Source organism: Budorcas taxicolor, chromosome 16, assembly GCF_023091745.1.
Source record: "Budorcas taxicolor isolate Tak-1 chromosome 16, Takin1.1, whole genome shotgun sequence".
NCBI classification, from domain to species: Eukaryota; Metazoa; Chordata; class Mammalia; order Artiodactyla; family Bovidae; genus Budorcas; species Budorcas taxicolor.
Window position 1 is genome coordinate 57482087 of NC_068925.1, and position 23769 is coordinate 57505855.

General features: G+C 44.6%; 1 protein-coding gene across 1 annotated transcript in view; it reads right to left on the reverse strand.

The window, feature by feature from the left end:
• Window positions 1-19691, reverse strand: part of TNR (tenascin R) — a 95845-nt gene extending 76154 nt beyond the window's left edge. Inside the window, exons 1-5 of the mRNA XM_052653959.1 lie at window positions 19193-19691; window positions 16232-16708; window positions 9607-9870; window positions 5991-6106; window positions 3578-3728 (exon numbers count right to left, since the gene is read on the reverse strand). Coding sequence (XP_052509919.1) covers window positions 3578-3728; window positions 5991-6106; window positions 9607-9870; window positions 16232-16708; window positions 19193-19691 — 1507 coding nt within the window. The remainder of the gene's footprint in view (window positions 1-3577; window positions 3729-5990; window positions 6107-9606; window positions 9871-16231; window positions 16709-19192) is intronic.
• Between the last annotated feature and the right edge of the window lie 4078 nt (window positions 19692-23769).

The following is a 23769-nucleotide window of genomic DNA, read 5'->3' on the forward strand; positions in this document are numbered from 1 at the left end:
TTCCATGTGCCGCTATGACAGGACCCCAGTTCCATGGGGGCAGAAGCTCCTTTGTTTAGGACCTCTCCTGTGTATCTCTTCATATGGCTGTTGATTTGTGTCCTTAAATATCCTTTGTGATAAACCAGTAATTTGGTGAGAACATGGGTTTCCCGAGTTCAGTGAGCTGCTCTAGCAAATTGATGAAACCCAGAGAGAGGGTTGATAGAACCTCTAATCTGTAGGCGGTCAGTCAGAAGGACAGGTGACAACACCTGGGTTTGTGATTGGCATCTGAAGTGGAGGATGGTCTTAAAGGAGTGAGCCTTCAACCTGTGGAGTCTGATGCTCTCAGATGGTAGATGGTGTCAGAACTGAGTTGAATGGTAGGATACGTAGCTGGTAAACAAAGAATTGCTTGGTGTGGGAGATCCCTCCCTCAAACAGACACACACTGGAACTGGGTGCAGAATTTTAGGTGCAAAAGAAGAGAGAGAAGCAGAAATGAGTGACCATGTGGCACTTCTAGAAAGATACAGAGAATAACTTGATTCTTGACTTTCCATTTCCTGGTTCAAGTCTTCTGTGAGACTCAGATGCATTTCAGGCCCTGGGGTTCCATGAGATACTCTGTGTCCTTCGAGTAAATTCTCTTTTTTCTTCAGCTACTTTATGACCATTTTTCTTCTATATTACCAGTGTGTCTTGACTAAGATTGTTTTTTTTTTTTTTTAAACAATCCACACTGGATCACAATCTCGATTATCTCCAGGATGGAGTGTCCTCCTCAGGACTGTCTTAGCCTGACTTTGAGCCTCTCAGTCTTTCTGAGTTGGACCTTTCCCTGGGCACCCCACCCTTTTTGAGGGTCTAGCCTAGTCCTGCTCTCTATTAAACAGCTTGGGATTTGGGGTCTGGCACCAGCCAAAATAAAAATCACCAGATCATTTGGTTTTGGTGCCACCTGGTTTGGAGTTAAAATGTTCTGTTTTTCATATTTGGAGTAATGATGAGATCTAACAGAACCCATCCAGATGTTTTCTTTCTTTCATGCTGTATTTCATGGTTTTAGATAACTTGGGCTTTTTTATTTTATTTAATTTAATAATGAGATGGGGGAGATGTTCTCCGAGCAGCTGAATAAGCATAATACCTGAAACACAGTAGACACTCAGTACATGGGTGCTGAGTAAATGAAATAAAGAGATGATTCTCAATAGTCATAAGAAAGAAAAGGAAGCATTTCAATGAACTGGAGCTTCTTGAAAAAAAAAAAAAGTCACAAAAACTCTAATGACCGTGTCAGGCTTTTTCCATCAGCCCTTTAAATCTCCCAATCCTAGTCATAATGATTGCTCATATTAGAGTGTCATTGTGAAGCACCAAGGCCTCTGGCTGCAGGAGGTCTTGTAATTTGAATTCCCAAAATGGCCCGACTGGAAGAAGCCAGTTTGTGTGCCAGACAAGGACTCAGAGCTTTGCAGGAGAGGGTTGGTGTGGATCAGACCTGAGCAGAAGGAAATAATTAAACAATGGTTTCTTAAAAACAGCAGACGGGGCTGGGAGCCAACCATCTTTTCTGCAGCCACCCTTGGATTCGGCCCTTCAGTTGGCCACTGGGTAGCTGTGTCCCATTCTGGTCAAGGAGGTATCAGCTTGCTTTCAATTTAGGCCCTAATTTTTAAACAAACACATATTCTCCTCAAAAGGTAAACTGGAATAAATATTTTTCTTTCCATTTCTTTGTGATTCTGTACACAATCCCAAAATATGAACTAGGACATATTTTCCTAATTGAAAAAAAAAAAAATTTTGGCCTGGCTTTACCACAGATGACAAGATCAGGAGCTTTTCATTTTAATATTAAGAAAATTCCAAATTAAAAAAAAAGCCTGCCAATTTTGTCAAAATGTGGTGTAAGTAGAAGCCTAAAGCAGTCTGTCTTTTCTAAGTGTCAGTATTTTGGAAGAAAAGCATCCTACATCTGTAGTGTGCTTCTCTGCGCTCTTAGGTACCATCTTCTTCTAGCTTTTTGTTTTCTGCTAATACTGTCTTGGTATCAAGTCTCAGAAATGATTTAGGGACCCTGAAACGTTCCAAATCAGAAGAGGAGAATGAACAATTACCTAACCAACTCTTCAGGGCCCAGCATAACCTTGGGAAGCAAGACTGGGGGAAAACTCTGGCCACTGGAGAGAGTCCTACAGAGCACGTTTAGCTTTATGGCTCTAGTTTCTTCTAAAAGATATTGGGATTAGTACAGTGGTTTTAAAGCCTTTAGGGGAGGAAGGGGGTCGTATTCTTTTTTTTAAAAGAAGAAAATCTTAAATGATTGTACAAAATATAAAAGAGATGAAAGTGGAACTAACTGCCTTGGTGGGAAGGTGGGAGGGACAGGGAGTGGGAGTAATAAGAGGCCGGGATCTCTACTTCCTCCTTGCCTTGAGGAGCTGTCACGGAACCCTGGGGCTCTAATGAAGCATAATCTGGTGCCACAATAGTTTTAAACCAATGTTTTCTTGACTGAGCACAAACCTCAGCACCTGAGGCTGTTTAGTTTGGATCCAGTTAACAAAGTATGAGTCACTAATCCATAAACATGGGCTCATTATATAGTGTTGTGGTTCCCTTTTCGGGCCAACCTGGCCTTCACCCTGGACTCATGACTGGTTTTCTTAGGTGTCAGTTTCTGTTTATAAAAAAATAAAGCTCTCCCAATATTCGCCTAACGCAGTCTCTGTTACAGGGAGTGTTGCTTAACCTTTGAGTCTCAGCTCCTCTATCAATAGAATGAGAACCAAAAGTGATACCAGAAGCTATTTATAACTTTTGAGAAATCCTTGGTTGAGGGCACACACACGCATTATATTTGTTAATTTACAGCTTTGAGGTTGAACATCCTTTGTTAGCTAAGGAAACAATAAAGTAAAATGTGATACAGTTAATGACTCAAACATAGAAATATAATGATCTTGCATGAGAAGAACCGTGGAGATGAAATAATTATCTACTTAAGTTGTCACCTTGAACAGTGACCCAACCCACACTTACTGGTTTGGAATGATGTGTTTGCTCCTACTCTGTCACTTCGAAAGGTGTTCTCTGAGTATATGTATACACACTGTCATCAACTCAGTGCTAATCACTTTGTGTGCTTTATCTGATTTAATCCTCATGTCATTTCTTTGAAGAAAGTATTATCATTCCTCATTGTCAAATGGATCGAGGTTTGGGAAGGGTCTTAGGACTTTCTGCACGCCTCACAATAAGCAAGAGTGTATTAGCTCTTGCTGGTTCCAAAGCTCAAGATAATAGGGGCTGACAAATGAAGTATCTTAATGAGTAAGATCAGAATACAGACACACTGGAGATCTGAACAAAGAATTTCTCATAGAATACTCTCCTGGGTTTCTGGGTTTGCAAGAATAAGGAAGATGTTCACCTAAGCATCTGGTGGAGTAAGCTCCATCTCCAGGCACCAAAATTAATCTCAGCTGTGGGAGAAGTCCTAGCATCCCTTTGTCTCTCTTGATTGAGTCTGCAGTTCTTCTTGAGTGAACCTTGGGTTGTCAGAGGGAGAAAGGTTGGAGGCACTCACCAGTGGAGACGCTGGCCGAGGTAGGGGGGCTCCGGGCTTGCTCTTTCAAAGCCACCACATTGACAATGTATTCCTCCCCAGGCTTTAGTCCTGTCTGGTTGAAGGATGTGACATCACTGGGGAGCTGGGCAATCACCCCTCCTTCATTGTTCTGGTGGGTGGAAGGAAGGGAGAAGCAGAGAAACCAGAAGAGGAAATCAATAGGAGGGGAAAGGATGGGACCCTGATGGTGAGTTAAAGATGAGGAATACTTCTCTGCCCTCCAGGCTGACAGCTGATTGTCTGGAGCCAGGAATGGCTCCCAGCAGGCTCAAGAAGAATGCCACCACTCTATGAGGATTTGGCAAAGGGAGAACCAATTTTCAAGAACATTTCTTTGGCTTCGCCTGCTTCTGCTGAGTTTGCCAATAAAAATTAGTCATGAGGTGATGTAGATATTTTTGCCAAAAATGAAATGTTTGATGCTTACCATCTATCAGATTTCTTTTTGGCATTTATCGTGGTGAGCATGCCTTTGGCTATTTAGAAGAGTCTAGTTGTGTGTGTGTGTGTGTGTAAACATCTTTATGTACACAACAACATATTTCATGCGAAGACGTTCCCAGTTTTTTAATGAGCCGGAGCTATTATTTTGCTGTGTCTGGAGTTTCTCATAGTGTTACCCTGGCTTCAAATCTGTCATTGTCTTGTTTCCCTTTTACCCAGATGAGTTAGGAACCAGTGACCCAACCATGGAGTACAAAGAAGAGGAAAAGGGTAGAACAAAGAATAACACAAAGGAGAGAAGAAAGAGGAAGTGAAAAAGATCAACATGACGTTCGGTCCAGGGCTTAGCGTCTCTCTGCCCACCTGTCTGTCTGTTGGCCTATTCTTATACATTTCCTCTTTGTGTCTCTGGAAGTGGAGGTTGCAAGAGGGCTAATTTTTGTGGCACAGTCCTTTTCTTATAATCTTTGGTCTCTGTTCATGTCACCTGGAGTGCCCTATATGTATTTTATATACATACTCTTATAAATCAATGTGACAAGTACCTCCCACTAGCCTCAACCTACAGATCATACAGTTATTGTATGTGGCTGTATATTGACCTAGGTATGCCCTGGCTAGCCCCACTCTCATTTGGAATTTACATATTGGATGTAAAACAGGCAATCCTGGCATTGTTTTGTCTTGCTTGAGCAGCAGAATGGCATGATTCTTTCTGCTCTGTCATGAATCCAATCGCCCACCATACCTCTTTGACCGTTTTAATGCAGATAAAATGTATAAGAAACTACATATATAGAATATCTGCTTAGATGTAGTTAGCTTGGCATGTCATGACTATATCCCCACAAGAGAAGGAGGTATCCTGTCCAGTTCAGGGGACAGAGCCCTGGAATAAGATGTGGAGACCAGGTTCTTGTTTTAAGCCTGCCACCAACCAGCTGTCTGATATCATTTAAGTTAACTGAGTCTTATTCTCTGTAAACTAAACAAACTAGATATAAAATGAAGGGTCATTCTCTGTGAATCTGAAAGTCTTTCGTAGTTTCAACAATTCATGCCTCTAAGAATTTTGAAGTAAAAGGAATGGTAAAATCATATTAGCCAAAAATGTGTCATCTGCCATTAAGTCTGATGAATGATTTGAAAAAATGCTCTTTGATATTGAAAGATGAAGACAAAGGAAAGGAATGCGATTAAACATTTTATGTATATGTATGTATGTGTGTATATATATATATATATATATATATGCCCTCATGAGTGATATAATTAGGGAAAACAGCAGTGGCATTAATAACTCCTAGAACATTAGAACTAGTCAGGTACCTCTGGCAACTTAGAAAAGTTAATTTTCAGATTAATAAAATAAAATACCACTTTGATGAATGGAAAGAAATCTTAAGATCCTTTTCAGCTCAACATGCTTAACGAAAATTTTTCTCAATGAATAGGCTATGCATGGTGTTTTTGTGCTACATCTCTGAGTTTCAGAGCCTGAAGCCATGTAGGCTGACTTTTGGGGCCTCTGCCTGCACAGAATGAAGCTGTGGGTTAAGACTGATTGGCTTTAGCTTTCTTTGTGTCCTAAAGAGAAGCCCCAACTTTTTGAAAGTCTAGGTTTTCAGACCACTGAAGTCGCAGCTTGCTAAAAACCTAAAGCTTTTTGAGCAGAGCGCTGGGTCGTGGCTGCTCCCTCTTTCTCCTGTCATCCAAGGCCTGGGTACCAGGCTTGGGGCCATTCTTGTTAATCAGTCATTACCACGCCTTTGTGAAAGAAATGCTCTGGAGCCCGCCAAGTGCCCCTTTGTGTCCTTAATGGCATGGAGAGAGAGACAGAGATTGTGTGTGTGTGTGTGGAGGGGGTGGCTTTTTTGCTGCCCCAATCCTAAGTCAAGGGTGTGGCCATCTGACAGGTGGGGGTTACCTTTGGAATGAAGCTGATCTCCCACCCATCGAAGGAGAATGAGAAGGGTTCCCACTGCACCTCCACGGTGGTCTCTGTGATCGTCTTGAATCGGAGCCCTTGAGGCGTGGAGAGATCTGGAACACAGCAATGTGGGTGACGGTGTCATGGTGAGCCCTGGCGGGGCAGAGAGCATTACCTGGGCTCCCTCCACGCCATGGATGCCGTGGCGTGTGATGGGCTATCCCAACCTCATTACAGACGTGCTGGGTTCCAGGCAAGGGGTGGGCCCAGGCCACTGTGGTGCTGGCGCTCAGTGTGAGCGAGCAGAGGAATGAACCCAGCGAGCACCTAATAAATACTTTCTATGCTTTCTATTCCACAATAGGTTGATGTTAAAATCCAAAAGTCACACTCCCCTTTCCTTGCTAAGGTGTTGAGTCTTGGCATTTAACATAATGCCTTTTTCAGAGAAACCAAACGCCGTCTTTGGAGGCTTGAAGGGTTTCCGAGAGGCAGTGTGAAGGTTAATGTCACTGTTCCTTCTCACACCCGGGAGAAGAGGGCACAGAGAGAATTAGCGAAAGGCGTGGAGCAAGCCAACTTCAGAACAGAGACTGGAACGCTTTTCTCCATCACATGATGTGCACTAAGAATATCTTGTTTAGCTCAAATCACCACCTCTAGGATGGCCTGAAATTTCCATTTTGTATAGCAAAATGTGTAGCCAAGCCAAGCAAAGGTGTAAATAAGGGACAGTAACAGATACTGGAGTTTCTGCTTTCACTCCATGAGTTGCTGCTTTTCTTTCTCCAGCGGTCGCTTGGTTCTCTCTTCCCTCTCTCCCTCACTCACCTTCACCTCAATCTTGTCTTTAGTTCCTCTCCTAATTCCCTGGCTTTCCACTCCCCACACCCTCCCACCCCTCCCGCCCCGAAACGCACACATGCACGCACAGGTGGAAGTAGGCTGGTCCTAATGGAGCTCCAATTACCAGCCCTGAAATACGACAGCACGGCTTTTCTCACTTCTCCAGGGAGCCTGATCCCATTTTAGCTGCGCCTCTCCTGGGACCTTCCCATTGGAAGACGGACAGATTCTCATCCTTCCTGTTTGGAAGCTTCCTCAGGCTTCTTGGTGAGAGGCAGGGCGGCTCCTGCACCCACTTGAAGGTGTGTCGGGTGAGTTTACATGATCCTGTCCTTGTCACCTGGGAGCTTGCCCGAGGGGATGCCCTGAATTGGCAGAATAAACGCCACGGGAGGTGGAAACCTCACCACAGCGCGTGGTGCACGTGGATCAGAGCAGAGAGGCCTGGGAGTCGGGCCAGGCTCTCGCTGTGGTGACTCATCCCAGAGCAAGGTGGGGAAAGCAGCAGATGGTGACCTGCCTCTCTATGCGATCACTGCAGATATTTTAAACTGGTTCTCAGGCACCAGAGGAATTGAAGAAAAAAAAAAAAGGTCAGATATAAACAGAGGTAATTATAGGCATATTAAAAAAAAAGTCAGCATTCAGAGGGGGGAGTCCAATATTCTAACAGGATCTTTGTCACCTGAGAAGCAAGGGGACGAAATGACTTCTTAAATCCTTTCGCCTCTGCCTGCCTATGCTTGCAGCACAGCTCAAGACCCTGGCCTCCACGAAGCCTTCCAAGCGAACTCCTCCTACTTTGTGAGTGTGCTCAGTCGCTTCAGTCGTGTCTGACTCTTTTCGACCCTGTGGACTATAGCCCTCCAGGAGTCTCGCCCATGGGATCTCCCAGGCAAGAATACTGGAGTGGGTTGCCATGAGCTCCTCCAGGGGATCTTCCTGACCCAGGGATCCAGCCCCCATCTCTTATGTCTCCTGCATTGACAGGCGGGTTCTTAACCATCAGCACCACCTTCCTACTTCAACCTCTTATTCTGAACTTTCTTGGCATTTGTTACCCAAATACCATCTTGTCAGTTGAGACCTACACCAAATGGGCTTGGATCGCTCGTCCCATATTTGGTGATAAGTCTCATTTACCAACCCAGGGGCTGATATTTCACGGTCACATCTTGTTCTGGTTTCCTGCCACTACTAAAACCTCTGTGTGATGTAATTTAAAAAAAAGTAAGTTTTTAGTCTTTGTCCTGACACAACAGCTCCTAAAACCCTAGGAATGCCCAGAGGGAAAAGAGTATCTTTTGTATGATCATGAGATAACTGGTAGCCTGGGCCTCCTAGATAGCTGGTTTGAAGAAAAACCCAGGAGTGATTTAAGGAGACGGTTGGAACTCCTGCCCCCCACCTCCAGTGAGGGGAAAGGGGCTGACTGGAGTTAATCACCAATGGCTAGGGGTTTTACCAATCATGCCTTCATAATGAAACCTCCATAAAGGCCCTAAGCAATGGGGTTCCGAGAGCTTCTGGATTGGTGAGCACATGGAGTTACTGAGAGTTACTGTGCAGAGAGAACATGGAAACCCTACACACCATACTTTGCCCTATGTGTATCTTCCATTTGGCTGTTCTTGACTTGCCTCCTTTCTAAGAAATTGGTTATAGAGAGCAAAGTGCTTTCTTGAGCTCTGTGAGTTCTAAGGAATTATGAAAATTAAGGAGGGGTTGTGGGAACCCCTTAAATGTAGAGCTGGCTATTCAGAAGACCTGTGACAACCTGGGACTTGTGGCTGAAAACCGATGAGGAAGCAGCCCTGAGAGACAGATTTTTAGCTTGTCGGATCTGATGCTAACTCCAGGTGGATAGATATTGAGTTGAATTGAATTCTACAATGCCCAGGTGGCATTTGAGAGCTGGAGAAGTGGGGTTGGAAAGACAATTGAAGAATTCCGAGGTATATAAAGAAAACGAAATAACAGCCCCTTCCCATCTCTTTCTTATTCTGCTCTTTGATGTAATTAATGTTAATAGTTGGTATGCAATCTTTTAAAATGTTTCTGTTCTTAAATAAGCATGCAAAATATAGATACATACCTATAGCAGTTTCTCTGTTATAAATAAAAGAGAATCTTCCATTTCTCATAAAAAAGGGTTTAGCATGCTCTCTGTCTCTCTTTGCCCATTGACTCTTCCTAAATGATGCTTTGGAGATTCAATGTTTATAATCGAAATGGACCATCAGGGTATTTTACTAAACAAAAGATTACAAAGACATAATGCCACTTCTCTCTGAGGAGAAGTGGGTGTTTTCAGTTGTGGTTTTAAATAAGCTTTTTTTCCCACTGTGCTATACACTTGCCATCTGTGATATACCATTTAGCACTTGCTTATTATATGTCCTATTTCATATCTGCTGGTTTTGAATCTCTAACTAGATTCAAAGTCTGTGTAAGTCTCATACTTACTTGACTTCTAATCAGACTCAAGCTTATAACAAGTCCAAACTCAACCATTACAGTACTTTTTGTCCTTTTGGCTCTATAATAGATAGAGGCTGTCTGGGATGTGGAAACTCTGCTCTTTTGGAAGTGTCTTTTTAATGATGTGCCCTTTCCTAAGTGGGTCACGTTGGAAGCCCTTCCCTTTGAGAGCAATGATAACTGCAGGCATCCCTGAAGAATTAAGAAAAGACACTACCATCATGAATGCCCATGATCTTATGTAGGAGAAAAGAAAAATGAAGCAGGAGGGGGAAATGGTACGTACGGGTGGCCACCTTGGCAGTGATGGGAAGGCTGAGGATGTTGCTAATGACAGCGTAGACGCTGATGTTGTAGGTGAGACCTGGCTCCAGCTCTGAGATGGTGACGCCACTCCAATCTCCAGGCACCCGCTGCTGGAGCTGGAGGCCCCCCAGGGCCGTCGGCTGGTAAGAGATCACATATTCCGTCACTGCCATCGGCCCGTCCCATTCCAGCTCAATGGACCTGTCGCTGATACCAGCCACTCGCAAGTCCTCTGGAGGGGCAACTACCAGGAGGCAATACACAGATAGCATGAGCTCAGAGGTCTGCCTTCCCCATGCTGGACTCAACTTCCTTCCTCACCTCTCACCCCACATGCCCTATCTGTGTGCTTAGCCCACTGACATGGAGTGATCGGGAAGTCCCTTGGCAGGCAGGTTCTTGTCTTTTCTGTGCTCAGTACTCTCATCTCTATAGGGCCCTGAGTTAGCAGCGGGCTGGAGCCTGCTCCTACTGGCTTGGAAAAGTTAGTTGTCAAATTTTGCAAGATGTTTTTTAATAGTCATTGTGAAAGATGAAATTGTCTAAACTTAGAATTAGATAATTATCTTAAGAACAAAAGTAATAAATACTCCAGACTCATCACTGGCAAATGACTTCACTACATTTTACTGTTATCTGTGCCCTACCTGTGTTGTATCTCTTTGGTAGAAATAGTGCATGTGTGCTCAGTTGCTAAGTTGTGTCCGACTCTTTGCGATCCCATAGACTGTAGCCAACCAGGCTCCTCTGCCCATGGGACTTCCAGGCAACAATACTGGAACAGGTTGCCGTTTCCTCCTCCAGGAGATCTTCCTAACCCAGGGATCGAACCCATGTCTCCTGCATCACAGGCGGGTTCTTTACCACTAAGCCACTGGGGAAGAAATATTTGGCCAAAAAGTTCGTTTGGGTTTTCCATACACTGGGTGGACAACCCAAATGAATTTTTTGGCCAACCCAGTACTATTTGATTGTGTTATAGTGCACAGCTGTTTCCAACTCAGTGTTTAGTGACTTCACGCTGGTAGTTTGAAACTGGCTATGGAGGGAGTATTTATACCATGGGAGCTGGTGAATGCTACAAAGTGGGGCTTGTTACTTTTTCCCTCAGAGAGCTAGTTGTTAGGTATTTAACAGCATACATTGGCTAATATTTTTGGTTATCAGATAACCAAACAATAAATGATTATATCAGATTACTCTGGAAATGTAACTTGTGTTACACAAATTTTTATTAACCTCGATATAGGGGATGATGACAAAGGAGCATTCCTGTTCTACTTCTCAGACTATTCAGTAGCCTTTCATGTATAGTTCCCTTGGGAAGTGAAGATTCAGTGGTAGTGGGGGTATTAAATAATTGAAACTTTAAGACCAATTAGGAAGTTAATACCAGTGTGCCTGTAATTGGACCTGTCTGTAGATGAAATCAAAGATCAGGCCAGTATTTAAATAGTCATAATTAACTTATAAATTTATGTGTAGTGGAGGCTTCGTTTAGCTTAAGTGTTGTCATTGGGGTTGAATTTTCTAAGAATTCTCACTCTTTCCCCTTTACACAAGCAAAGGACTGAGGACTGCTAGTCATGGGGCCATGTGAGTGGGAAGTGCCTGCTCTCTCTATGGTGCTCAACCTCAAATCCTCATCAGAGGCAGAAATAGACTCATTGGATGGGCATTAGGAACACATATTTGCAGTATTAGGCATTTGCTTCAGGAACTACTCATGATTTGAAACAGTCTAGAGAGCAGAACTTCTTGTGATTTAAGAAGTCATATATTGACCAAAACAAACAAAATTAATGTTATTTTAAACAATTTATATAGCGAGATGTATGTAAATGAAATTTAAATAAAGTTTCAAGTAACTTGTAAGCTTATCATTTCTAACTCTGACATAATTAGAGCTTTGAATTCCACTAAGATCTTTGGGTTAGCCTGTATAATGCATACCGAATGACTCTTGGACCAAAGAAGGAACAGTTGTTATATAGAATCAACAGTATATTGTATGGTTATATTAATTATTTATTATGCACCAAGCACTAGGCTAAACATTCTGACATGGATTTTCTCATCTCATCCTCTCACCAACACTATGGGATCAGTATTATTTTTACCCCTGTTTTACAGAGAAGAAAACTGGGTCACCCAATCAATGAATACAGAAGCTAGGATTTGAACCCAGGTGCAATGATTTTAGAAACGCTAAGCCAGGGTGCAATACAACTTACATTTGCATAGCATCTCGATCTATGAAACACCATCTAACTAGAATTTTTTTTTAAAATTATTTAATAGCAGCTCTATGAGGTAGATTGGGAAGATACAATTATTTCAAGTTTACAAATGGAGAAACAGGCCCGGGCAAAAGGACTTGCCAAAAGTAAGGGAGTTGGGTCGTAGCTGAACTGATCATCAAGCGGAGGTCTTCCACCCTCAGTCTACACTCTTCTACCCTGGATGTTCTTCCCCCTGCAATTTGTAGGATGGGTTATGGATTGTGCCAGATGCTTTCTTTCATTTGTACAGAGCCTCAAAAATAAACTACATCAGCAAATAATTCAGACTGTCTTTTAGGATGGAAATTCCAGACTGGTGCTTATCCTAGTGGTCAGAAACCTCTTTTAAGAAGGAGTCTCTAGTGCCTGCCTTTCGTGATTCAACACATTAATTCCAAGTTTCCAATGTAGGACTCCTCCTGTCATGATGACAGAAATGGCCATTCCAAATTTCGTCACCAATAAATCTTAGGCATTCAGAACAAGTCGGTGATTTCATTTTTTGTTCCTTTCTCCAGAAAATAAAGCTAATCATGACAATAGAGAATGATCCAAGCAGCACATTTGATGATTTTAAAGTTAAAAAGACTGCAGAAGGATTTTCTCATCTTGACAACTTAGCTTGGCAGATTTTTAATCTTGAGACCTGAGCCTGGGTGGTGGGAAAAACAACCTTCACGTCTGATGAGAAAGAAGCAGTAATGTCCATGGTGGAAGAAGCATTCTTGAGAGCAGTGGCTCAGCAGAAGAGACCATCACTGCTCACCCTATAATTTAGCAGGCACTGTATACAATGGGTGTCAATAATTCTTATAAAAATTAAATGATATTGAACTAGAAAGCAAACTATAAAAGAGCTGTATGCCTTGATTCAAGGAATTTAGTGGGGCTGATGCAAAGTATTCTTTTATTTAATTCTTTTTGGCTGCCTTGGGTCTTTGCTGCATGAAGTCTTTCTCTAGTTGCTGTGGACGGGGACTACTCTCTGTTGCAGTGTGCAGGCTTCTCATTGCGGTGGCTTCCCTTGTTGCAGAGCTTGGGCTCTAGGCACTTCAGTAGTTGTGGCACACTGGCTTTGTTGCCCCATGGCATACGAAATCTTCCCAGAGCAGGGATCACACCTCTATCCCCTGCATTGGCAGGCAGATTCTTAACCACTGGACCACCAGGGAAACCACACAAAGTATTCTTACTCTTGCTTTCTTTGGGGCTCCAACTTGGAAACTTGTGGATGAGCAGGCAGTTAAAAAGAATTAACTGTAGCTTTAGGAACTGGAGTTGCTTATCTGCAAAGATACCATGCTGTTTACTTTTTAGATCTGGCATCAATTTTGCATATATGCGGTGAGAGCAGTTGGAATTAGTTCCATGAAGTGTCTTGCTCAGAGGAGCGAGTGAGGTTGGGTGCCAAAGTTCGGACTGGCAGCAGTACTGGCCAATGCAGAGGCTGATGGTGATGAATCTCTGCACGTCTGACCAAAGTCCAAGGAATGGCTTTCTGGATTGTTTCAAGCCCCAACTCTGGAGCTTCTTCACAGGGACTTGTGACCAGTTCACTGGCCACCTCCCACACTAACCTTCACTGGGGGCACATGTGGAGAAATGGTTGGATGAGCACCCCTATCCAGTCTCCAACACTTAATATTTTTTTTATCACCTGACAGAGCTCAGCTTTCATATCAAAAGACTATTTCTTTATGCATGTGGCTTTTACCATTTTTGTTTTCCAATTCCACTCTACTTAGCATCCTAGGGAGGATTAAAGAGTGCTAGAAGTTGGTAGGAGACCAGGGTTCTTATTCTTGTTCTGCCATTAATTAGCTGTCTGGCTCAGGAAAATCTTCCTGTCTCCCAGGGCTGCTGCTTTTTCAGTTTGTGACGTGAGAAGCCCCGAGTAGCTTCTTTCTAAGGCCTGGTTTAAGTGTTCATATTCTTTTTTTGGTTGTTGTTCTATTATCTTTACCCGGCCAGAGAATAGAGGAGGAAAGGTTGAGATCTGGTCTCATGGCCCACTGTGAGAAAGATCAAGGCTGGGAGTCAAATAGAGTGGTCTTGTCAACTCTATTCAATTGCATTCAAGCTCTAGCAGCCTAAGGGACCTCAGAATGAAGTCCACACAGTGGGCCTCCATTCTCCATACCCTTGCCAGCGAGAAAGGAAAGTCAGGGAGTGTGTTGTGGCTCTCCCCAGTTTCACCTTTCCCACTCTCCTCTCTCCTCTCCTTCCTGCTGTTGGTGAGACAAACAGTAATGCTGGAGTGTGTGCATCTGGCCAGAAATGTCAAACAGCCGGTAAACAGCCCCTCTCCTCCAGCCTTCTCACCAAGAGCAGGCGAAGTAGCACTTTAGATAATGACCTAGATACTTCTCTGGAAGAGACCCATGGCATTTGGTTTAAAAGACAAGCATTGAAAGCAGCACCTCCAGCAATGAGTGGTGGCTCCATGGTTGCTATAGAAACAGAGGGAAATTATGCAACTGTCCCTCCTCACGTGCTTTGGGAACCTATAAAGTAATTTATCTGGTTGTCCAAAAGCCTCCCTCAATCAAACAGCACAGAGGTAACGTGTTGGAGGTAACATGTGGCTCATGGATTGAGTTCTGCCTTGTTGTAGTTATGCTAGCAGCTGCTGAGTCTTCCTCACATGACCAGAAGGGTCATCTCCAGCTCAGTTTGTACTCTGGATCAGATTAAGGTTCTAATTGCAAATGAACCCATCCCTGTGGAAAAGGAGGGTCAGGAAGAACATGACAGGTATGTACAACCCAACAGAGATCAATTTTATTAAGAAGAATGTGAACTATACAGTAGCCACACATAGAGAAGGGCCCAAAAGAACCTTTAGCATCCTCTGATGGGGCCTCATAGAGCCTTGTCCTGTGAGTGAGAACTGGGATCATGCTTCAACTTCCCCTTTCCAGCAATTACTTAGTGACCTTGGGTCTGTAAATGATGCAGCTTAATTTCTGCTTAAATTTTCCTTCTGAACGATTGGTATAATGACTATATTTTCAGAAAGATATTCAGTAAACAAAAGTAGGAGGCTACGTGAAACCATTGACTATGGAAAAAATGGAGAAACACTTTTTTCCTAAGCAGTGAATTGTTTTTTTTTTTTTTCCTTTACCTTGTTGCATTCATGTTTCAAAAGAAATTTAAATTGCAGATGCAGAAGACTTGTCTGACTGCTCTGGGACTTAGGTGGGAATCACTCCTGATGCTCAAGAATAAAAGACCTGGCCTCCCAGAATCTCCCCCTTAAACTGAGGTCAGAAATCTAATCAGAAAAATTCCTAGAACCAACTCATCAGAAGATTTAATAATGTTTGTTTCTTGTTATTTTTTATTTTAAATCTTCTCAATGAGCCCTCTGAGCTGACTGTTACAGATTGTACTATGAATGAGAAGGCTGAAGATCAATCACTTAATCTGTATTGTTTAAAATACAAATTTATCAGCGACAGTCACTGATTTAGAAGACGACGAGCAGTCACTGAGATAATGAAAATAATCTGATTTTAGGCAAAAGAAAATGATCTCCAATGAAATATTGGTATGTTCTTACTGATGGACTTGGGGCCTCCTTTCGGGACATCACCCTTGTGTTGGTTTTCATGATGCAGACACATGAAGGGTTGATTCCAGTTTGTTATATGTCCTCTGGAACAAACTGAATCATAGCATTTTAGTTAGACTGTGAGTTCTTGCTTAATGGAGGTCTTTAGTAATTTATTCCTGTTTACATATAATTCCTTGCCTATGAATACTTTCATCCATGTGGATTCTAGATCATTTCATAAATTAATAACACTTTGCCATATGGAAGCTCCCAAAATAACCAGAGTGCCCAGTGAGTCTGATTATCACAGACAATGCCCCGTCTCATGCACTAGCATTGTGAAAGGAGTGTCCTCAGAATATGGCAACGGGAAAGGGGAATATTTCAGAGTGGGTGGAGCTCTGGGAAGTCTGCTGAGTTAGAGAGGGGTCCCATGGCTAAGGGGTCCTTTGACTCTGCTTTCTTCCATCTCAAGGACAGTGAAATGCTGTCTCCATTATTACCATTGACTTTGTTCCAGCCTCGGGGTAAGATTCAACTTTCATCCCAAGCTTGGACCTTTTCTGGTTTCCACTCTTCTCCCCTTAAACCCGTGTCGTCAATTGCGATCAACTTAAGACATCACCTCTCTTGGAAAGCAGAGGAGCACGACCCATTTGGCAATTCTTTGGCCTAAATTCATTTTCCCTCCTATCTCTCTTCCCGCCTCCAGCTAGCTGGCTGGACCGCCCTTGCCAACGGCCCCACAGAGCCCCCCTGCCTACCTGCTGAGCAGTCAGGGCCCTGGTAGCCCTCTTCACAGAGGCACAGCCCCTCCTGGCAGAGTCCTCGGCCGCTGCAGGCATTTGGACACCGCCGCTGGCTGCAGTCCTCACCGATGTAGCCCTCCTGGCACAGGCAGGTACCGTTGGCACAGGTCCCCTTCCCTGAACAGTCCCCGGGGCACCTCAGCTCACTGCAGTCCTCGCCTGTGTAGGCCTCTTCGCAGACGCACTCCCCATTCACACACAGCCCCCGGGAGCTGCAGTCCGTCGGGCACCGGAGCTCCGAGCAGTCATCCCCGCTGTACTCGCTGTCACAGATGCACTGGCCGTCCACACACACGCCCCGACTGGAGCAGCCCAGGGGGCAGTAGGGCTCTGAGCAGTTCTTGCCAAACCAGCCTTGATCGCAGATACAGCCACAGGACTCCAGGCTAAAGTTGCCATGGCCACTGCAGTGAGGGATATAGTCCAGTTGTCCTGGAATGGCCAAGGAGAAGGTCAAAGGGCAGCTGTGAAACCTCCTGGCAGTGGGGTATGGGGAGGGGGACAGGCCAAGACCTCGGCTCGCTCACTGACCAGATTTGTGTTGCTGAGAGAGAAGCTCAAGCTAGCTTGGCACGTCAACAGCTTCATGAATCTTTTTACCTAATGTGGGTTGTGTGTGTCTGGCATAGGGTTGAGGGTAAGGATGAGTGAGATTGGGTCTCTTGTCCTTTAGGAGCTCACCTGCAGTGTGTCTTGGCTTGGATTCCCTAGTGACTAATTGGGAGGTGCTCCCAGCAAAAAACTGGTTGGGGAGAAGGGGAGACCAGGGAGGGAGGAGCCCAAGCCAAGAATATTATCAGGCAAAGTCCCAGGGAGGGTGACTTGGGTTCAGTCCTGCAGAGTCTTCTGGCCACAGAGCAAGCCACACCTCACCTGGGATGAAGGGCTGTCCCTGGAGGGTGTCAATGCTCAGGCTCATCTGTTCTCTACCCTGGGCAGGTCAAGGAGGTTCTCAGAGCCTGGGGGCAGTCCCTGACCAACACGCCCAGGTGCTGGTGCTGGGGCCTGAAGGGGACCGAGGGGATGGAGGCTGAGAATCAGGCCTGTGAGGCAGGTCAAGATCACATGTGCTGCAGATGCATCCTATTCCTCTCCTTCCTGCCATCTAACTAACTGCTCATCCTTCACAGCTCAGCTCCAGGGTCACTTCAAAGGTTTCCCAGAACTTGTCTCATTTGGTGACTGTTTGCTGTGATCTTTTAAGCATTCCATGCGTATCTCCTGCCCTAGGCTTTATCATGCAATAACTAGAGTGGTTAATTTACCTGTCCAGCACGAATCAAACAAACTTATTAAATGAACACCATAGCAGTACTTGCTTGGCATCCTTCTCGGCACTTCCTATCCTTGGGGATAGGAAGTCAAGTAAGTTATGTCCTTGTTTCATTTTGCCACTGCATGCACCCCCTCCCCCCATGGCCCAAAAGGATACTATACTGACATTGATTAACATAGATCTTCCTTATAGATCTTTTCACATCTTCCCAGGGAACCTGGTGGGAAGCTGACTAAAAAAAAAAAAGTCCACTTACAGAAGCTACCAGCTTCCCAGGCATTGAAGACCCATGTCCATGGATACCTGTGTCTTTCCTATATTCCCCAGCTCCACTGAAAAGGTGATCTCACTGAGGAACGAGAGTTTGAACACCTGGACTTTGTCCTCTCAGTTTCAGATTGTTTATAGTTTTGGTTATAAGGAGGAAGAGATGAGAAAACCCAAGAAATATTTCTCTTCTCAAAGACTACACCCAGTCTTGGTGTCTCAGAATGAGTGTGTTGGACATCTCTCTGGACATGTGGGCCATTTCTTCCTATTAAAATGCCATTCCTGACACCTCTTTCATCCTTGGGCAAGGCTTGAGATATTAGACCCTAGAGAGGTAGGAGCCTGAACCCAAGATAGTAAGACCCAGTCCTTTTCTCATTACAGACTGAATCGAATGGATAGAAGGTACTGTTTTGGGTAAGAGATGCTGGGCACAAAAGGGGGCACACTTTCTGCTCACTGGGGATCTGCTGATAATAGCTACTGAATATGAAGTGCCTACTAGAGGCCGGGCTTTCATCTGAGTGAAGGTTTTTATATTTAATAACTCCTTGTTGTTCTAGTCTGTCGAGGGGGAAAGGAACGCATGGGTTAAGCAACTTGTTCAAGTCACAGGCTTGCAAATAGCAGAGACAGGACATGAAGTTAGGAAGTCTGGCCCTGAAAATGAGCTGACTTCTCCCAGAGAAGTCGAAAGAGTCATTCATAAGTGTTAGTAGTTAGGATGTGGGTGAGGCTACATATCCAAGTTTTGGATACTCAGCCTTTGATTGGGAAGAGGCTTGTAAGAAGCTCTGTGGGTGGGTGTGCGCACGCGTGCATGCACAGCCACATGTTTTGGTGGAGGGGGCAGAGGCTGAAACTTCCAGCTTGCCAGAGAAGATGGGGCCAGGTCCTCTGAGGTTTTAATGACTGTAATTTTCTCAGACAGGAGAAAAGCTGAGACGGAATGAACAGAACGCCTGTATTCTCTAGTCCCTCCGGTTAATATGGATAGATAACAATTCAACAGCCTGTGAAAACCAAAGCTGAATGAAGACAGACATCAAATTCCCTGCTCACCACAGCAGTTGCTGTGCTGAACCGATGTACCATTCCCTGACTCATCACCCCCAAATTAGGTTAATGTATTTCAGACGGGCTAAGCACTGTAGAGAGTCCCTATGCCGAATCCCCTGGGAAAGGACCACACTTAGATCTTAGGGGTGTATTAACAGAGAGCTGCAGACCAGGGCACTTTTTTTTTCCTCCTCTGTGTGAAGAGGTGCCAGATTTCTCAGGCACTGGTGTAATCACCCAGATTCCCGCTCCACGTCTGCTCAGCACCCTCCCTCCCCTGCGGAGACTGGCTGTAAGCTCCAGAACTCTACCTGTGGCCGCACTCTCTGGGCAGCAGTTGCTGGTGCATTGGTCCCGCAGCACTGACACCTCCCTCTCCAGCATCTCAATTCGGCTCAGCAGCTCCTGTAGCACCTGGGCCGAGCTGGCACACGGGCAGGCCTTCTTGGGGAGGTTGATCCTGTGCGTGAAGGTGACCTGGCTCTCGTGGTCCGAGGTCTGGCCCGTGTACTCCGTCAGCACCTCGTCTTCGGTGCTCACTTCATGCTCGGCCGAGGCCTCCAGTCCTGAGGAGCAGAGGCTGTCCAGGGGCACATTGATGTTGTACACGTGGTTGAAGACCACCGGCTGCTCCTTGCTGGATGCGTTGTAGCTGGCAGTGCCTCCTTCCTCCTCCACTGCTGGTCTCTGGACCCTTTCCATGGTGACCTCCAGCTGACACTCCGAGGGCTTGAGCAAGGAGCCCAGAAGGATCAGGTTGACGCCAATGAGCACGTTCTTCAAGACCACTGTCTCCCTGTCTGCCCCCATCCTCTCAGTAGAGCTCCGGGTTCAAGACTAGCCTGCAGCAGAAAGCATGGAATATGCAAGAGAAACCAGGGGATGAACGAGATGGCCTCTGAGACCTGCACCTGGGCACAGTGCAGTACACAGTCCTACAAAACTAAAGGATAGCAGTGAAGCTTTTTAAGGGGATGTTTGGGAAGTGACTACCAGGGTCCTGAAACCCAGGGCTTTTTGTCCTCTAGAGAAGTCCCTGAGAATGGACACTGCTTCTGCAGAAAGGCATTTTAATTTTCCGAAAGGTTTATCTAGAATGCATGAGTCTGGCCCCTCACTGGGCAGGTGGTTCCAACAAAGAGGACCCGCAAGGACTCGGGACAGGGGCTCTGTGGATAGGAGAACTCAGAGCTTCATTTCACTTCTGGGTGAGAATTAGGATGCTGGGTACCATGAAGACTTAGGCATACCCTCATATTTCCCTAGATGTGTATTAGGATGGGGCCCCGCCATCCACTGCAAAATAACTTATAAACTCAAATACAAGTTGACTTTAGAATAACCAAGCAGGCAGATAATATAGTTCCAGGTAATTGTGGTTGTTAATAATCCTTGGGTACATTTGTGATTATCTGGAACTGTGTAAGCTGAACTTTCTTTTAATCTTCTCATTAGTACAATCCCAGTGCTTTGTGACCACAGGGTGCCTTTCTTCCGAGGTCCTGTTTGAATTGCTAAAATAATGAATTAGCTCCTCTGCTGGTTACCTAGTCACCAAGAACCAGGAAGCATGATAAATTTACTACAATGCAAATCAGTTTTACAGAAATTATATTTCTTTTGTACTCCCTGTGTAACAGAGAAAAGAGGCTTACAGACTTTGGTTCTAAAGGTAACGTTAGAGCTAAGAAGATTCAGGACAAAGGAGCAGAGTGAAAATATATATATGAGTTTGGGAAGAAGGCAATGAATGACAGCTAACATCAACTGAATACGTACTGCACACAGACTGCGCTGTTCACCTCACATGGGATCTTGACCCTCAGAACAACCTTATGATCAAATGTTATGATTGTCTCTATCTATTACAAGACAGAGTGAAGTCTGGAGTGAGTTCTGCCTAGAAAGCTTAAGATTTGAATGCAGATCTGACTCCAAAACCTGTGTTCTTAATGGCTATGCTCCAGTGCTTTTCCTGAAAAGAATGTTCAGTTTTCTCTAGTCTCTGATGGAAATTGTGTTAGTTCTGGGATCTTCCCGACAATATTGAGATTAGAAAGTTTTGCTAGGACTGGAGCCAGTGTTTCTTCCTCTACGGAGCATTCCGCTCTCACCTTTTTATTCCTGTTCCATCAGGAGGCTAAGGAGCATCCCCAGCACTGGCTAAGTTCATCCCTGACTCCTTATAAACCCTCTCTGCGAGCATTTGCCACACTAGACCATGAGTTTCCTTTGCTTCTGTCCCTGCCAGCCCCACCTCCTCCCTCCTCCCACTGGACCCAAACTGCTAAGTCAGTTTAGGTCAGACCACATCTTATCCACAGGCTTCCCAGGTGACTCAGTGGATAAACAATCCATCTGCCAATGCAGGAGACACAGGAGATGTGGTTTGATCCCTGGGTCAGGAAGATCTCCTGGAGAAGGAAATGGCAATCCACTCCAGTACTCTTGCCTGGAGAATCCCATGGACAGAGGAGCCTGGCAGGCTGCAGTCCATGGGGTCACATGACTGAGTGAGCACGCAACACACATTTTATCCACAGTATTTAATATGTGTGTAGGGCAGCAAGAGTGCTTAATGCCCTGGTTGTTGAATGAATAAGTGGGTGGATACATGGAATGATGGATAAACAGGTGAATTAGTGAGTAAATGCCCGGTGAGCAAAAGGCTGAATCATTCTCCAACTCATTTGATATCTTTGCATTATCCTCAAGTTATTCACTATTCTCTTCAATTTCGGTTCAACTGGACCATTTCTGAGGGTTGATTTTATTCAGAGTAATCTGTATTAGTGACTATTATGAAAACCATTTCCAGTATTACATTTTCTATGTTACATATTAGACTAAAATCTTCATTTCCAATATGAAGAGGAAGCAGAGCAGAGTAGAGCTATTATCATTCCAGACTCTAGAGCCAGACTGCCTGGTTCTTCCCCTATCCAAGGACTCCCTTGAAATCACTGGAACATGTGAGAAATCCCCTCCATCATTTGACGGCAAAAAGTTCAACCTTACAATGCCCTGGTTCAAAGAAGTGTGAGGTTCCTGGAATGATGGGAGAGGTGGCTATCCCCTGGTTACATCAGATGAGGTGAGTTAACCTTAAGGATAGATGGAGTGACATGTCTGAACCAAAGTGCCCTCATGACTCGAAGCTCTTTCCAAGCCCTTCTATCTGAGGCATGACTAGGATTCCCATTTTCAGATGCTCTAGGCATTACATCCTTGGAGTGGCATCTGCCCATATATCATTGAAAGCTTCTGATAAAAGTCATTTAACTTACATATACACTTAAGGCTAAGAGTCTTAGCTACCTCATTTGCTAAACTAGAGTTGGGCTGTCTGATCCATGTTGATATTGCCGAACAGCTTTTTTTCCTAAGAATTGTAAGATTATCATGTAACACCCATAGCACTTAACATAGCTTTTTGCACAGAGCCGACACTCAATAAGTAAGTGAAAGAAATGAAAAGGAAGATCTGTGACAGGAAAATTAAGAGGGAAAAACGTTAGGTGCCACACCTAAGTCTAAAGCAACAACTACAAAATTATATGTAGAGAGAAAAGTATAGCTTTAACTGTGAAAAACAAGGGGCTTTCGTCAATAACCAAACTGCCAATGAATTAGTCAACAGTGTGATTTTTTGTTACTTCCAAAACCTTATTTAGACTCAGGCTTTGTTTATTTATTTATTTACTTGTGTATATATTTAGTTACTTACTTATTGAGGTATAGTTGATTTACAGAGTCAGGCTTCATTAATTGCAATAAGACTATGGGACTTCCTTGATACCTAGGTGGGTAAAGAATTCGCTTGCAGTGCAGGAGACACGAGAACTGGGTTCTATCCCTGGGTGGGGAAGATCCCCTGGAGGAGGAAAATGGCAACCCACTCCAGGATTCTTGCCTGAAAAATCCCAAGGACAGAGGAGCCTGGCAGCCTGCAGTCCAAAGGGTTGCAAAGAGTCCAACATGACTCAGTGACTAAGCACAGATAGACTAAGCTGTTGCTGTTGTTTAGCCACTAAGTTGTGTCTGATTCTTTTGCCATTCTATGGACTGTAGCCCGCCAGGCTCCTTTGTTCACGGGATTTTCCAGGTAAGAACACTGGAGTGGGTTGCCATTTCCTTCTCCAGGGGATCTTACCAACCCAAGGATCGAACTTGCATCTCCTGCTTGGCAGGTAGAGTCTTTACCACTTAGCCTCCTGAGAAGCCCAGGCGAGGCTGAGCACGGGGATGTTTCATTCTGTCCTGCACTCACTTTTGATAACTTCTGGGTGGTGAGGTTGCTGAAGGTACTAAAATCCTGACATAGGAGAGGGAGGAGTTTAGCGTTATTGTCCAGGAAAGTGATAGCTCTGGAGATATTGTTCTCTTATCATTCATTCCTTTGACAGATATTTATTGAGTACCTCCTGTTGCACTGGTTCTTCATTCATGGAAGTTATATTTAAGTGTGTGTGTAGGGGAAGGAGTGGCAGGGGGAGGGCAAACAACACATCAATACCCACAGTTGTATTGTGTATCATATGTAATATATGATACAGTGCATATTATATGATACTTTAATACATGATGATGTAATATTCATTTGTGTGTGCTGTGTCAGCAAGTGGTAACTGCAGGGGAGGAAGAGAAGAGAGAAGGGGGCAGAGGAGGCACCAGGGCAGTAGAGTCACATGGCTGTCTTATGGCGCCTGGCCAGGGAAGGCTGTCCCGGGAGGTGACCGCTCAGCAGAGAGCTGAAGGAAGTGAGTAATGAGCTTAGCAGATGGCTGAGGAAGAGCGTTCCAGGCACAGGGAACATCAAGGAGGAGGGCTCTGATGCAGGAGCCGGCCTGGTGAGTTTGAGTGACAGCGAAACTGGAGGCCAGTGAAT